We start from the raw sequence: 17,154 nt of genomic DNA on the forward strand, positions 1-17,154 counted from the left end.
GACTTGCCAGAGCTCCGCCAGGTTCTTCCGGGGTCGCGACCACAGGTCACAGAGGTCCTCGATCTAAAGATGGCGGCTTCTGCTGTGAGGGGTGCCGTGGCGTTGCGTGCGAGTATTAGACGGCCCGTGGCTTTTGTCAGAAAAATTCCCTGGACCGCGGCCTCGAGTGAGTGATGGAGACGTGTTAGGGGCGGAAGTTTTAGGTACAAGCGATCCCCAAAATCACTGCTTTCGGCGGAATACTTAAATCAGCGGGGTGGCTGGATTAAGAGCTGTGGCTCCTGAGCAAGCCAGTGAGCAGAAATAAAAAAATTTTTTTTTCAATGAATCTTTCAGGGATGCCCCATGAGTTTTTGAGGCACGCATTCAGGGTCTCCTGCTTTTCCACAGTGATTCGGTGGGACGATTCGTTACTTGATTTAACTTTAAGATTTAGGATTTAGAAAGGATTACTTTGACAGCGGTGTGGAGGGTGGATTCAAGCTGGAAAGATTGAGGGCGAGGAGACGCACTAAAAGTAATTATAGTAATTTAGTCCAAAGGCGAGGACCTGAAATAGTGGTAGAAATGGGTAGTGGGAGAAAGGGGGTCAGATCCACTTATGTTAACAAAACAAAATCAACGGCTTCTGGCGATGGCTTGAATGGGTAACAGTACGGAATGAAGGAAAGGGAAGAACGACTTCCAGGTTTTTAGCATTGGCGAATATCGTGGTTAGAATGTAGAGGAAGCAGGTTTAAAGATGATGAGGAGTAAAGTTTAAATGTGTTGAGTTTGAGAAAGACCTGTGAGGTGTCTGTCAGGCAGTTGGACAGAGGAGATTTTGTATCATTGATTGGGAAGTGCACTTTGAAGCCATGCTGCTTAGGTTAGAATTCCTCCTCTCCATCTAATAGTTGTGTAACATGACTAGCGGGAGAGGTAATTTGGGAAAAGGGCTCACCACTGTACCTCAGTTTTATCTATGAAATGGAGTCAGTAATACCTTCTTGGTAGGATTTTTGATAGGATTAATGAGTTTATATGTAAACCACTTAGACTTGTGCTAGATACAGACTAACTGATGAGGCAACAGAAGGCAAGCTGAGGACAAAGCAGAAACTGACACCCTGCAAACCCCCCGCCCGGGCTGTACCTGACATTCCTCAGACACTCCCGGCTGCCCTAAAGGACAAAGAAATAGTTAACCTATAGATACCACAATCCTGCAAGACTTAAGTCTCCCTCAGTTTACAAATGTCTTAGCAGTTTATAAGGACGAAGCATTTCTATCAATAACCTAGCTTCTGGAAGGGAATATAGATACAATTAAATGTCTTTATAATCTGCAGGTTCCGGGAAGCCCCCAACCATCTTAATGTTAATGCCTTGCTAGAGGGAAAAACAATCTTAACTTGACAATGGCAAGTCCTCTGGTATCTTGTGAATCTTCTTTAACATATGAAAGTATTTCCTCAACCTCCCTTTTTCCTTACCTCCCCCAACCCCATGGTATATAACAGCCACCCCTCACGACCATGGTGCAGCAGCTCTTTCTGCCCACGGGTCCTGTACCCATGCTTTAATAAACCACCAATTTTGCACCAGAGACGCCTCAAGAATTCTTCTTGGTCGTGGGCTCCGGACTCCACCCCCACTGAACCTCACCTGTATTCCGTAACCTCATCACTAACTACTCAATAAATGATAGTCGTTTCCGTGATTAGTATAATTGAAATGCATGGGAGAGGCCTAGGCTGGAGATAGAGGGTTGGGAGTAATCAGTAGTGAAATATCTCACCAACATTGACTTTTGTCAGTTGCAGTTTTGAAAAAAGGTTTTTACATTTGCTTACCAAAAATTAAAAATCCACACTTTTGTAGGTATTCATGTATCAGGTCATCTCACTTAAACAAAAGAATGGAACTGGGATTACTCACCTCTTAGCTTTTGTGGCCCAGGTGTGAGTTGTAGAATGGGAAATAGATTGGTTTGGGACCCACCTTCTTAATATGTAGCGGATGAAGACCAAGCCAGTAGTACAATGTCTTATTAGGCCCTGTGAAACTGTGTAAAGGCTCAGGGATTTCACCTGCATTTTGCAGTTGCAAGTTTCCAGACCATAATGGGTTGGTTTAAAACTTGTAAAAGGAGTCTGTGTAACATACAGCTTTGAAGCAGTCTCTCTCAGTTCATTCGTTCGTTTAGCAAATATTTCAGAAGCATCTGTTTGTGGTTGGCATTGTTCTTGGTGCTTGCAGCAGTTTTCCTATAAGTTATAGGTAATTTGAGAAGAGGGTTACCTTCCAGAGCTTTTTTGTTTTGGAAGTGAATGTTTTCTAGAACTCTTAATACCTGGTTTAAAACATGCGTATTTAACACTCTTTTGTTTAGTGTTAAACAAACATGTTTGTCCTGATGCTGATCCTTTAGGTCCTGAATTTGCCAAATGGTTTGACCAACTGTTAGAGTTCTTCAGAAATTTAGTCCTTGTGGGTTGTTGAAGGATTACTAGGCATTTATTCATTCAGCAAATATTGCCCTTCTGTGTATCAGTTACTATTGACATGTGGACTCAACACTCAGGGAGTTTATGGTATAGTAGTGGTGAGGGTGAGGAGACTTACAACAGATATAGGCAGTTGTTGAACCACTGAAGTTTAGATGAACTAGGGGGAAATAACCCAGTAATATGAAATCTAAATCGGTGAAAGTACAAGCACTGTAGTTCAGAACAGATCAGGTAGTTTTTGATCTTTAAGATTATCTACTATGCATCTTTGAGGCCTCACAGGGGTAGTACATTGCTATGTATTGCAGTAGAAGCCCAATAAAATAATATTCAGTGGATATATTTGGCCTGGGTCCTGAAGGATGGTTACAATTTAGGCAGGAAGAGATAGGATTACTGACATAGCAAGGGTAAAAAATGACAGGCAAAGATGGGAATCCACAGGACAGATAAATAGAATTTCATTTGCTGTACTAGAGAGTAATTATGGGCCAGCAACGGGTAATAAGGCAGGAAGGGTAAGTAGGGTCATCTCAACAAATTTTAGAGTGTCAGCTATTTAACTGAGTATAAACTTTATGAAAGGCAAGTAAATTGAGCTTTTATTTGAAAATCTCTAATATGGCTAGCAACATACTGTATTTTAATTATCTGTCTTCTGTGTGAGTTTCTCACAGGGATTATTATCCATACACCTTGTACAGTAACTGTGATGAAGACACTTATTATCTGCTAGGAGTGATGACTACAGTCAACGCAGTAATTTATTTGTGTATGCCTCCACCCCAGAGATCTCCCCAGATCTCCAGCACATTGCAGCTTTATACAGATGGTTCCTGACTTACAATGGTTTGATTTACAGTTTTTTGACTTTACAGTGGTGTGAAAAGGATAGGCATTCTGAAGAAACCATACTTTGATTTTTCAATTTTGATTTTTTTCCCATGCTAGTGATAGGCAGTATGATATTCTCTTGTGATGGGAGGCAGCAGCATCAGCAAGGTGCAGCTCCCAGTCAGCCATGTGATCACAAGGGTAAACAACCGATAGATTTACAGCCATTTTGTTCCCATATAACCATTCTGGTTTTCATTTTCAGTAGTCAATAAATTACAGGAGAAATTCAATACTTTATTATAAAACAGGTTTTCTGTTAGATGGTTTTGCCCAACTGCAGGCTAATGTAAGTGTTCTGAGCGTGTTTAAGGCTAAGCTGTGATGTTCAGTAGGTTGGGTGTATTAAATGCATTTTCAACTTAGGATATTTTCAACTTATGATAGCTTTATCAGATGTACCCCATCATAACTTGAGGAAGATCTGTAGTTAGTACCATAGCTACTTCCTAAATCTTAAGGCTTCAAGGAAATGCAAAGTAGTTCCTATTCACAAAAAGGTTGGGGACTGTAGGTCCCCTTTTAGTTTCTAGCTACAATCTAGGATGGAGGATACAAAATATGTTAACTACTTTTTTTTTTTTTAAGTAATCCCTATGCCCAACTTGGGGCTCGAACTCAACCCTGAGATCAAGAGTCACATGGTCTACCAACTGAGCCAGCCAGGTGCCCCAAAATATATTAATTACTTTTAACATGTTTTCTCCTTCTATACAGGTGAGTTGAGAGAGCACTTTGCACAGTTTGGCCATGTACGAAAATGCACTGTACCGTTTGTGAGTATTATCTTTTGAAAAAATGTTATCCTTTAATTATTGATCCTCTGATTTGATCCTCAAATTCTTGACTTTTTGTTAAAACATATCAACTTATATGACTTTTAATGGAGTGAAGCTATTTACAGTGTTTATTGATAAAATTGTGGGTAATATTGATTAAAAAGTAAAACCTTATCCTGTATAACAAATTACCACACACTTTTTTTTTTTTTAAGATTTTATTTTATCTATTTGAGGCGAGAGAGAGGAGAGAGAAAGCACAGACGGAGAGTCAGAGGAAGAAGCAGATTCCCAGCTGAGCAGAGAGCCTGACATGGGACTCAATCCCAGGACCCTGAGATCATGACCTGAGCCGTAGGCAGATGCTTAACCAACTGAGCCACCCAGGCACCCCAAATCACCACACACTTAATGACTCAAAATAACCCACATATACATTAACTCACAGTTTTTGCAGATCAGAAGTCTGGGCACAGCCTTGCTAGGTCCTTTGCTCAAGGTCTCACATAGCAGCAGTCCTGGTATGAGCTGGGGCTTTGGTCTCATCAGTGTCTCAAAGGCTCAACTGGGAAAGACTGACTTTTTTTCAAGTTCTCTCAGGTTGTTGGCAGAAGTCATCTTTGAATTGTAGGACTGAGATATCTACTTTTTTGCTGGCTGTCAGCTTGTAGGGACCACCTGCAGTTCCTTGTTACCTGGCAGGTGTGTAGGCTGTCTCCCAGCATGGTGCTTACTTCTTCACTCAGCAGAGGAGTTTCCTCCAGTCTCTTAATAAATGTCTTCTAACATAGTCATGGGAGTGACATTGCATCACCTTTGCTATATGACCTGATTAGGGGAGCACGTTCCCATCACTTTTGCTATATTCTTTTGGGTGGAAGCATGTCACAGGTCCCTCACACACCTAAGAGGAGGGGGTTATTCAGAGGGTAACATAGTAGGACATATGGAGATCATGGAACTATCTTAGAATTCTGCCTACTCCAGTGTTATAATAAGGACTTGATACTAGAGGATGATTTTATCGTAAAACTAATTGGCAGACAATATCTATTTTAAACTTTATCCTTATTGAGTGATTTTTTTTTCTTTTAGTATTTTTATATTTGTTATATTTTCTTTGCTTTCTAAGGAAGATTTAGAAATCAGTTTATAAATTTGTTCTACTTTATCCTGGACTGTATTTGTCTGTGGGCTTTCTAGAATTACTGGTTTTTTGGGGGTGGGATGTGAGTACACTATAGTTCACATGTGCTTCATTAAAACTGCCCTTTTTTTTCCTCATGGCACTGAAAAGGCTATGGCAAAATATTAATCTAAAGTAATTAAAATTCTTAACTCTTTATTTAATGTTAGTTGCCTTCCAAGGATCTAATAGATTACCCCTATCTAGTGCTAGTGAGGGTGTAGGGAAGCTGGCACTGAAATTGTTCGGAAGTTTACTTCATTTCTGAAAGGTAGTTTGGCAAAATCAAAACTAAGAATTTGCATTTGCTTTGATCTAGGAATTCCATTTTTAGGAATTTATTCTACAGAAATGGTGTGGTCAAGAATGTTCAAAGCAGCATTGTTTAGGGGCGCCTGGGTGGCACAGCGGTTAAGCGTCTGCCTTTGGCTCAGGGCGTGATCCCGGAGTTATGGTATTGAGCCCCACATCAGGCTCCTCTGCTATGAGCCTGCTTCTTCCTCTCCCACTCCCCCTGCTTGTGTTCCCTTTCTCGCTGGCTGTCTCTCTGTCGAATAAATAAATAAAATATTAAAAAAAAAAAAAGCAGCATTGTTCAATAATATAACTGGAAAGAACCTTAATGTTCATTAATGGGATTAAATAGATATTAATTCATTGATACAATGGAGTTTTAATACAGTTGATTATAAGTATGAGGCATAAGTATTACACAAAAATGTTTCTTTAAGCTTAAAAACTACAGTTTTACAAAGAGGATGAAATTTGTTTTTTTGACGAGCATTTAAAAAAATTTCTCCCAGGGTGCACCTGAGTGGCTAAGTCCATTCAGTGTCCAGCTCTTGATCTCAGCACAGGTCAATCTCAGAAGTCATGAGTTCACGCCTTGCGTTGGGCTCCATGCTAGACAGGTGTGGAACCTACTTAAAAATTTCTGCAAAAATAGTAAGACATTTTTTCTTGGCTGCCATTTCCTTCTTAAAAGTATAAACAAAATTATTTAGGACCTGGAGTTAACATCTTAGATTTAAACAAAACAAAACTTTGATTCTTGGTAAAACTAAGTAAAATGTACAGGGGAAAAGTTAGTTTCTGATAAACAAATTCATGTACTCAAATCCAGGTTCCTTTTTTTTTTTTTCTAAGATTTAATGTTTTATTTATTAATTGAGAGAGAGCAGCAGAGGGCGAGGAAGCAGCAGACTCCCACTGAGCAGGGAGCCCGATTCGGGACTCCATCCCAGGACCCTGGGATCACGACCTGAGCCGAAGGCAGACGCTTAAGCCACACAAATGCCCAGAAATCCAGGTTCCTATATCTTAGATACATAGTACCTAAGTTTTACACAAACATAACTTTAAGGCTCTTACAGAAATGGCCATATGGAAGTAGAATAGAAAATTGTAGCTATCTGAGGTAAGGAGTGAATCACTGGGATATTACCAGAAACTTTTCCTGCGGTCTAGGTTAAGACTTAAAAAGTCACCTTATAAACATAGGGGCAATTTTTAAAAATTTGGTTTAGGGGGTGGTGCAGAGCACAACATAACTTCGTAGCAAGATTGATGAGGTACACTGAGTAAATAGACATCTTTATATCTGCTCTTAAATAGTAGGGCTGGTGGGGTGGTGGGAGGGTACAACCAAACACACTAGAATCTTTTCCACATGTGCTGTGTATAGGTTGGATGATAAGCACTCTGCCTTTTGCACAAAGGGAAGTAGTGTTACTGTAAGTCTGGAGCTAGGTAAATAAAGGTAATATATATTTTTTTTTCTATTTTTCATTAGGACTATTTAATTGTAATGGTAGTAGTGGTGATGAGAGTAATTGGTCTCCACAATTACCAGAAATGAAGTAGGTTTTGAGGTTTAATTTTTTAGTTTCTAGAAGTGAGGAAATTAGAAAGAGTATTTCTTTGTGTGATCAAAATGTCCCTTTATTATTGTTAGTGTAGTTTGTATCTTGAATGACAGAAACCTCACTACCCATATTTTACTTCCTGCAATGGTAGCAGAAAAGCAGAATTGTTAAGATTAACATAGGGGTTAACCTTTGGTAACTAGGAGGGTAAGTAATGCAAGGTTTTTGACATCTGTTAAAATGTCAGTTATCCCATTTTGGCAGATGAAAGGTTTGTAATTTGAGTTGGAGCTCATGGAAACTTTCTCAAGTTCATGATTAATCTTTAATAAATTTTGAATTTTTAGGACAAAGAGACTGGATTTCACAGAGGTATGGGTTGGGTTCAGTTTTCCTCAGAAGAAGAACTTAAGAATGTACTACAACAAGAAAATCATATAGTTGATGGAGTAAAGGTAAATATTTTTCTGTATAGCATGAGCTTTCTGAATATCAGTTTAGTAGGTCAGAAGTATGGAATGCAAGGACTTTGGGAGATTTGTAACTGAAGTTCCCTTAATATTGGTTAAAGAATGGTGGTAGTGGTAGAGTACCCCTTCTAAAATGTCTGGGGAGGGGAGTTTAAGAAGACCCTTTAATAGTTAGCAAGCTATATCTACTACAGAACAGCAGTCTACTTACAAGGTAGGGAGACCGGGGTTGAAATCCTGGCTTTTCCACTTACTACGCAACCTTGGGTTAAACTGATTCAGTCTTAAGAACAGGGAACAAATAACATCCTCTTGACTTACTGGTGCTGACTCCCTCATAAAAAGGCAGTCTTAAAGTGGCAATTTTCAGTTGTAATGTTTTTTGCAGATACTGTCTTTCCTTACAATGCTTATTTGATGTGTTTTTTGTTTTTTTTTTTTTAGCTTCATGTTCAAGTTCGAAGACCGAAAGTTTTGCAAGGGGATCAAACATCTGATGAAGAGAAAGATTTTTGAGACTATTACTACCTATTAAAGTAAACAAAATAAAAAATTTTGTCTAAATGTTTTTATTTGAAACAAATAGTTGCACCAAGCAAGAGCTTACTTTCCCCACTCCAAATTAAAACAGAGCATAATGGGGGCAAACGTCAGTTGGCAGGACGGTTCCAGGATGTGAACATCCTTCTACTTGCTGTGGTTGGGGCAACTTGATTCATCTGCAGTTATTCTTACACAAAATATTAACCCCAAAGTACTAACGTCACATAAAAGGAAGTGGTCTTAATTTTATGTGTGGGGCAGTATGTTCTATAAATGCCAAAAGGTAGGAGAAGCACAAACACAGCCCACTCTTTAAAAAAACTAAATAGTTCGAAGAATTTTCCATCCCCTCCCCCCCTTACTCCCGTAATAAAAAGTAGTGCTGGGGTCTGACACCCAGATTTGGTTTTTATCCTGGCCATTTACAAAGTGTTTCCCCATCTGACTTGCATCATTAGGGTTATGGGTAAAAGTTCATTCACTTTGAAGAGAGGTGTATCTACTCCTTCCTCCTCTTCTTGCCTTCATGCTCATGTTCCTTGGGGCGGCTGCTATCTGAGGGTCTTTTAGAGCCACCGTGCTGTTTGGCTTCTTCCAAAAACTTGTCCAAACCAAAAGGATCTTCCTCAAACTGAACTGGTCCTTCTCGGCCTCTTTGCCTACGGTCTGACCCAGAAAACTCCTTATCGGGAACAAATCTAGGGAAAAAGAGAAAGGACTATGAACTACTTTGTTTTCACTGATGCAGATAATGAAACCGAGCTATCTGCCTTGGTACCTGTTGGTCTTTATTCTGGCTTCTAGGTCATCACCATACATGTCCTTGTCCAGATTTTTACTGGGCCTGTAAATATTCTGGGCCATATCTTTACCACCTCTCCAGGCTTGATCATAAACGTTGTAAATTTCATCTTCTCCACCTGCAAAACCACTGTCCATACCCTGTGGGAAAAGGACATTAAATGTATTATTAAAAATTGGATCTGATTACACTCATGTAATCATAGCACACATTTTCAGCAATCTGAACTGCAAATTAAAAAGATCTTCACACACAAAAAAAAGTCCATAAACTTTTATTCTTATTACCTTTGGTCCTTAGATTAAGTAAAGTGGTAATTAACAAACTTGACCACTTTAGTGAAGTAGTCATTAAAACTGGATAGTATAAGCAGGTACTTAACAATTTCAGTTGTACAGACAACATCAAGAAGATAAAAGAACTGTAAAGCATTTATCTGATGTTATTTATTAAGTAATTAAGTTCTATGCCCAATATGGGGCTTGAACTCACAACCCCAAGATTAAGAGTTGGATGCTGTACCAACAGTATCTCATGGCATTTAGAATAATAATGCTATACCCCTTAACTCCCTGAAAGCATCACCATTATAGCATGAGACAATAAGGCTCTTAATGAAAATCCTAAGTCAACAACAAACAAATTTGTTTCATAATTTGGATGGCTCCTTAATACAGGGATGTGCTTTTTTAGAAAATTTTTTATCACAGCTTTGAAATAAGCTTAAGCTTGTAAAAGGTGACTGTCATAAATATTTACTTATGTGGAACTTTCATCCCTAACCCCCCTTTGCTCAGGGTGGTAAGTTACCACTGCATTACGTTTAAGAACACAACCTTTGAAATCAAATGTGTGAATCTTCTATCAATTTCTAGCTAAACCTCTATGTGTGTCAATTTCATCATCTACAGGTAGAGATTATAATAAATAGTATGACTTCATAGGATTTTTGTAAGGATTAAGTGAGATAATAAAAGTGAAAGACTTAGAACAATGCCAGGAATGTAAAAAAGTACCCAATAATTTATTATTAACTAGAAGAGCTTACTCAAATGCTACCTTCAAATCTTAAAGCCTCCAAGTCATAAGAAATTTTTCCCCTCTGTATCCCAGTAGAACTTTATACTTCCATATTTTTATTGCAGTCTGCCCTGTCCTTATTTATACATATATATGTCTTTTCCAGTCGACTCGAAGGTTCCTTGACGGCAAAGGCACATCTGTCTTTGATCACTGTCTTATGCACAGTACCTAATCAATGTTGGGTGGGTTAACACATAAAGGCACTTCTTCGGGCTTAAGGTATCCTAGCTAGTTAATAACAATAGGTATTAGAAATCAGATTTCCTGACAACTAGCCTAGCACTTAAATTTAGTTTTACAGCTTCATCTTTTAAAGATCTCAAGTTATATGTTTCTTTAGCATTAAATTTGTTTTTCAAAGATCAACAAAAAACCCAAGGGATACTTTTGTAGGACACTGGCTTTACTTTATAAATAAAAGACTGATATACTAAAACCAAAATTTACCACCTTATTTCTTTCATTTTCTACTAGTGTCTTAAATCTTAGCCAACTGTAAGAGGTCAAAATCAGAGTTGTTTCATCTTACATCAAATAAGATGAAATAAAACAGTTCTGTAAGTTACAACACACAACTTCTAATTTTTTTCTCTCACTATGCCAGCATACCTTAGGCTGATCCAATCTATGATATATTACTTTTCTTTCTCCTGAGGATTGGTATTTACACCAAGACTTAAGATATGCTATTTCTAAACCCCTTATACCTTGGATTGGTTGAAAAGCCTTTGGTCATACTGAACTTCATTGGACGTACGAGGATTGGGCACACCAAGAGCAATGACTTCACTGATATCTCGATTTTCATTTCTCTGTAGTTTTGACCTGTTTCAAAATACAATGTCACTAACTGAAAACTCTTCACTCGAGACAAGCTGAATTTCAATTTAAATAAAACCAATCTCAGAAGCAAAGTTAATGAGTATGTCCTGTTCATATCTTATGAACATATATTCCCTGATAATGCATAATCAGGTTGGCAGTCCTTACAGCATTTCAGAGACATGGTTATTAAAAGAGGTAGGGTTTTACAATCAGGCCTTCCTGTTAGCTGAAAAGAACTGTCAAGAGACTCACTCTTGACATGAAGTCTTTAATATAAGCAATCACCTTACGGAGAGAGCATGCTGAGATATGAAATTGCTACGGTCTGTATTTGCTATTATACGAGGATTGGAGGGGGACTGGATGCAAATTAGATGTATCAAACGAATCACTTTCAATAAGCCAGAATCCATTCTTTACCCAAACCACATTTAGTAATTTTATCCTATTAGAATTCTGAGGAAAACATGTCAATGACTGAATTACTCAGTATGATTTTCAATATTCAGATTATCTTAATTTCCCTGCTGTTTCAGTATGTATGCAATCTACATCGCAATGAAACCATGGTAGCTGTCTTCATTTATTTTACTAGAAACTCAGGTCTTAAAATAATTTCTATACACAACCTGATTTTCACCCAATCACAAGTTTACAGCTTTTCTGTGTTATCAATTCTCATAACCACTTTACTCGTTTTAAGGGCCCAATTTATCTACAGAGCCATTTTGATTTTTACAGCTTAGGAATTTTAGACCAGGAGTATCATTAATTGTGCACTTTCACATTTCATTCCTCTCTCTCCTACACTGCACATTTACCCACAACTCTAAATTCAGATTTTCTGCTTCTCCATGACTTCACTCATCCAGGGAGATGAGCTATGCCATTAAATAACAAAGAGCACCACCAGCAGGAATCTTCTTTTTCATGTTTAAGACATGACTTGAAAAAATGGATTGTATCTGCTCACAAAGTGATGAGAACATGGAAAACTGCTCACATGGAAAGAAAATGTTTTATATTTGCGATGAACCCTCACTCGGAATTCAGTGCTCAGTCTTTGGTGAAGCACAAACTATGCCAATCCTTACTTTAGTGCAAGTCCCCATACATGTATTTTGTTTGTTCCATGCAGGTCTGTACTTATTAGCAGTGCTGTGTTCATTTTCCCAAGTAATTTTATATGGTAGCTCTGTCTTTCTGAATTTTAAGTGAACTACTCATGAGAAGAGGCCAATTTTCACTTCTCACAAAACCTGCTCTTCTCCCCCATTGTACTCAGGACAGCCCTCTGCATGTAGGATCTCAATGAAGGTACAGAATCTTCTTCCCTGTCTAGCGGAACAGGCGCATAATAAGTTTGTCTCACCACTTGAAATAGGAAAAGAACAGACCAGAACAGTCCTATCTACTACCTTCTTTTCACAAACTTCTATATCTGTATCATTCGCAATTCTAGCTGACTCTACAAGGTGATGAGAAAGGATTTCTTCTAGGAACAGTCAATTCTTCTGCTAAAAAAAAATAAGTAGTTTAGTGTAAGAAAGTAAGTTATCAATCTAGAGAGGAAAGGGAGAGAAGCAAAACTGGTCTCAGTGGACTAAACCTCTTCGCGAAAAGGTTCACAAAAGCCACTCATAATTCGTATTTATCTCAAGTAGCACCTACCTCTTATCAGGAGCTGCCCTGGAAAGATTCCTGTCATGTTGTCTCTCTTTTCGCCTGTCATGCCGGATTTCATCCCTCTCACGTGCCTCCCCATCCTCTGTGTGAACAGGGTTGAAAATTACTTCATCACTATATTACCCATTGATATTTGGAACAAGAGAATATTCTTTAACCCATGACAGATCATTCCATGAACTTCTTTACTGTCACATTCAGACCTTTTAACTCACTTGCAATTAATTTAAATCCAACAGTATTGGTTTAATTTTTGAATGTGAATTCCAGAATCATGCATGCAGCTCAAGTGTTCAGAGGTAAGTATATTGATGACTTTAACGTAATTTGAAACGCCTCAAAATTTTTATGGTGTATTGATAGATGGATAGAAAAATCAGTAGATAGATGATAAGGCAAATTAAGCAATGTTAATTGTTAAAAAAAAGTTAACTGTAGAATCTAGGTGGTGGAGCTATGGATGTTCATTATATAATTCTTTCAACTTTTCTGTGTGTTTTTAAATTGTCATATTAAAATTTCAGGAAAAAATTATGTGTAAATTTACCCTTATATTTTCAAAGACTGGCTGATTAAAAAGCCTTTGGCTTGTGAGTCCACAAGGGCTGGTTATACCTTGATCTCTACCTATTGTGTTTATGTCTATCTTCATTTTCTCCTCTCTCTCCAGTCTGAAGAGATACAGCTTTGGAGCCAGCCTATCTAGATTCAAATCCTGTTCCTATGACAGATTAGCCATGTGACCCTGTACAGGTTACTCAACCACTCTGAGCCTTAGTCTCCTCCTCTGTAAAATGGTGACAATCCTAGAACCACTGCGAGCGGTTGCTGGAGCCAGGATTCCATAAGGCAATATATGTAAAGTGTTCAGAGTGGTGTATTCCATAATAAGCACTCAATAAACGTTAGTTCTTTTTAATACCTGGCAACACATTTTTCAGAATTTTAGCTAATTCCTCAAGAACCATTCCGTGGCTTTTTTTAAAAAAATTTCTTAACAGTGTATAGGCTTAGATATAGGGAAATCTGACTTCTAATTACCTTCAGTGGCTATGTGTATGTACAACAGGCAGGTTTTTATACCTTGCCTCATTAAGTCAATCATACATGATTCAAGGATGTGGATCACTACTTGTAATTCTGGTTACTTCTCTATAGCTGACCTCTGGACTCCTATAACCAAAAGCCTGCCTGACACCTCCAATTTGAGCTTAACATGTCCACAACTATACTAATCTTTCCCTCCCAAACCTCTTTCCCTGCAGTCTTTCCACTATTGGTAAATGGCAACTCAGTCCCTCCCAACTGCTCACATCAAAAATTCTAGAGTCATCCTTGACTCTTTTTCCTTAATCCTTTTTCTTCTATACCTCTACCTAATCCATAAGCAAATTTTGTCAGCTCTCCCTCCAAAATCCATCGGTATCTGACCATGATTTCCCTGCCTCTCATCATCATCTCTCGTCTGGATTACTCCAACAGCCCTCCAAACGGTCTCCCTGCCCCTCCGCATGCCCACTTCACAGCCTGCTCACATACGGCATTATGCTGCTCTACTCAAACTCTTCAACTGCCTCCCTGCTTATCTGAAGTGAAAGCCATGTAAAGCCATGTCCCTAAAATGGTGGAAAGACCACACATGATCTGGCCACTACTCTTCCTATCTGCTCTAACTATTCTGACACCTCAGCTACTATTCAGCTTTCTTACTCCCATCCAGCTATACTGGCCTCCCTGCTTTCCTTTTAACACACCAGGTATACTCCCAACTCAGGGCGTCTGCACTTGCAGTTCCTTCTATCTAGGATGCTCTTCAAAGACCCAGACCTACAAGGCTTACTTCCTTCAAGTTTCTGTGCTAATGTTACCATCTCAGAAGTGAGGTCCATTCTGACCACCCTCTCCTTCTGGCACTTTTATCCCTTTTCCTATTTTATTTTTCTTCATAGCAATTATTATTATACTATTATCACTAATCATCTAGTAATGATAATTAACTTTTTTGGTCTCTTTACACTCACTAGAATGTTCATTACTTATACCCCAAACCTAACAGAAATCCTTGTGTCTAGAAGAGAACGTTGCATATAGTAGGAGCTCAATATGAATTTAGAGAATGAATAATTGTACTAGTCTAGGATTTATTAATAAAACAAACCACGCTCACAACTTTCTTGAATTAGAATTACTTTTCTCACTCTAAATAAATTAATACACCAGTGTAAACCACTAAATAAAGCCAGAGAGAAAATATTGGCAGATTTAATGATTATAGGTTTATTAGCCTACAAGACAGAAAAAGTGGATTATTTTACTATGTGGGAGAGCTGAATTACTCAGTTGGAGATCTCATTTTTCTAAGTTTCAAGAAAATTAAAATGAGAGAAAATCAAGCCCATCATTTGAAATAATACATGATTTTTAAAAGCACATTACTCTGGACTTTAAAAATGTCCACTGTAGTCCCATACTGAAGGCCCTTCTTTAAATATATACTCTTGGGGCACCTGGATGGCTCAGTGGGTTAAGTGTCTGCCTTTGGCTCAGGTCATGGTCCCAGCGTCCTGGGATCCAGCCCACATGGGGCTCCCTGCTCAGTTGGGAGTCTGCTTCTCCCTCCCCCCTGCTCTTGCGCTCTTGCTCACTCTCTTTCCCTCTCAAATAAATAAAATCTTTAAAAAAAAATACATATTTTTTATTTTCTACTGCTACAGCTCAGTAGCAGAAGTTACTCTCTCATGTGAAATATCTACATTTTCTTTGTGTGTATTAGTTTTGTGTGCAATAAAAACAATGGTGAGTCTAAAAAATGAGATATGTATTGTTCACAATGCAATTCAACTTGGGAAAGAGAACGTCATACCTTTTTCCACATGGGTTTTGATCCCAGCTCTTCTCTCCCTGGCTTTCTGGGCCATTTCTCTAAGTTTCTCTTCATGTTTCTCCTTTTCTTTTTGAGCCATCTTTCTCTCTACTTGAGCACGCATTTCTACAGCTTCCCGAGCCTGTTTGTAAAGTTGAATGTTAAATAAGACACGATTGGAGGAAAAGTTACAGCTATCAACCAACAGCATGATTGAAATATGGCTTGAAAGAGTAGGTATAAAGAATTCAGATTTGTTACTGCTGATTAAAACAAAGATTCTTGGGGCGCCTGGGTGGCTCAGTCGTTAAGCATCTGCCTTCGGCTCAGGGCGTGATCCCGAGGGCGTGATCCCGGTGTTCTGGGATCGAGCCCCACATCAGGCTCCTCCGCTAGGAGCCTGCTTCTTCCTCTCCCACTCCCCCTGCTGTGTTCCCTCTCTCGCTGGCCGTCTCTATCTCTGTCAAATGAATAAATAAAATCTTTTAAAAATTTTAAAAAATAAAAGATAAAAATAAAATAAAATAAAATAAAAAAATAAAACAAAGATTCTTGTCCACTAAAAGCAAGCTTGCCTGGAAGACACTGAAAACTTAGATTTTTCTCTCTGGAAAATGTTTTAGTGGTGGAAACTGTAATGACCCAAATCAATCTTTTAAGTCACTGTTTCACTAATGCTTTCTCAGGAACAAAACAAAACACAAAAATTAAACGAGATTCCAATAAAGAAATTTTCAGTATCAATTACATAGCAGGAATTGGTCATGTGTTCAAAAATCAAGCAGGTCTATTCAAGGGGCTCCTGGTGGCTCAGTCGTTAAGCGTCTGCCTTCGGCTTGGGTCATAATCTCAGGGTCCTGAGACTGAGCCCCGTAATTGGGCTCCTTGCTCAGTGGGGAGCCTGCTTCTCCCTCTCCAACACCCGCTGCTGTGTTCCCTCTCTTGCTGTCTCTGTCAAATAAATAAATAAAACCTTAAAAAAAAAAAAGTCTATTCAAGATAAAGCCTTAGCAAGAGATGATTTTTATAAGGGTGCTTGCTGCGATGCAGGAAATATACTTTTCCATGTTCTAAATGCATGCCATAATGCATGTAAACTTCTAGGTCACACACATTCATAATATTAATGGACAACCAATATCATGACTATCATTTTCAATTCATCAGAATGTTTATCTGCCCTTCTATGCTACTGACCTTTTGGGAGACATCTACATTTAAAATAGAAAAAAATTATGAAATCTAAAAACAGGAGTCAGTTATCTCTTTAAAAATGAGATCAGGGCGCCTGGGTGGCTCAGTTGGTTACGCATCTGCCTTTGGCTCAGTCATGATCCCAGAGTCCTGGGATTGAGTTCCTCATTGGACTCCCTGCTCAGCAGGGAGTCTGCGTCTCCTTCTGCCTCTCTGTCAAATGAACACACAAAATCTTAAGTGGGGGAGAAGGAAGGAATTGAAGGGAGGGAGGAAGGGAGGAAGGGAGGAAGGGAGGAAGGAAGGAAGGAAGGAAGGAAGGGAGGAAGGGAGGAAGGGAGGAAGGGAGGAAGGAAGGAAGGAAGGAAGGAAGGAAGGAAGAAGNGGAGGAAGGGAGGAAGGGAGGAAGGGAGGAAGGGAGGAAGGGAGGAAGGAAGGAAGGAAGGAAGGAAGGAAGAAATAAGAGATCAGC

The 17,154-nt window shown here is 38.9% G+C and overlaps 2 protein-coding genes across 2 annotated transcripts in view; one reads left to right on the forward strand and one right to left on the reverse strand.

The window, feature by feature from the left end:
• Nucleotides 1–15: 15 nt before the first annotated feature.
• Nucleotides 16–8,239, forward strand: SLIRP (SRA stem-loop interacting RNA binding protein). The gene is made up of 4 exons (XM_002926351.4): nt 16–166; nt 4,104–4,162; nt 7,564–7,671; nt 8,131–8,239. Exons 1-4 carry the CDS (start codon nt 70–72, stop codon nt 8,200–8,202), a joined length of 336 nt encoding a protein of 111 aa, XP_002926397.2. The 5' UTR covers nt 16–69; the 3' UTR covers nt 8,203–8,239.
• Nucleotides 8,240–17,154, reverse strand: part of SNW1 (SNW domain containing 1) — a 32,323-nt gene continuing 23,408 nt past the window's right edge. The window contains exons 10-14 of the mRNA XM_034642144.1: nt 15,489–15,638; nt 12,611–12,707; nt 10,822–10,939; nt 9,008–9,171; nt 8,240–8,927 (exon numbers count right to left, since the gene is read on the reverse strand). Coding sequence (XP_034498035.1) covers nt 8,729–8,927; nt 9,008–9,171; nt 10,822–10,939; nt 12,611–12,707; nt 15,489–15,638 — 728 coding nt within the window. The 3' untranslated portion in view covers nt 8,240–8,728. The remainder of the gene's footprint in view (nt 8,928–9,007; nt 9,172–10,821; nt 10,940–12,610; nt 12,708–15,488; nt 15,639–17,154) is intronic.

This window comes from Ailuropoda melanoleuca, chromosome 14, assembly GCF_002007445.2.
Source record: "Ailuropoda melanoleuca isolate Jingjing chromosome 14, ASM200744v2, whole genome shotgun sequence".
Lineage (NCBI taxonomy): Eukaryota > Metazoa > Chordata > Mammalia > Carnivora > Ursidae > Ailuropoda > Ailuropoda melanoleuca.

Excerpts from the sequence above, each read along its gene's own strand:
- SLIRP (XM_002926351.4), top strand. The coding sequence starts at position 70 with ATGGCGGCTTCTGCTGTGAGGGGTGCCGTGGCGTTGCGTGCGAGTATT. Across the intron at positions 167-4,103 it reads TCCCTGGACCGCGGCCTCGA|GTGAGTTGAGAGAGCACTTT; the intron begins GTGAGTGATGGA and ends CCTTCTATACAG. Across the intron at positions 7,672-8,130 it reads ATATAGTTGATGGAGTAAAG|CTTCATGTTCAAGTTCGAAG; the intron begins GTAAATATTTTT and ends TTTTTTTTTTAG.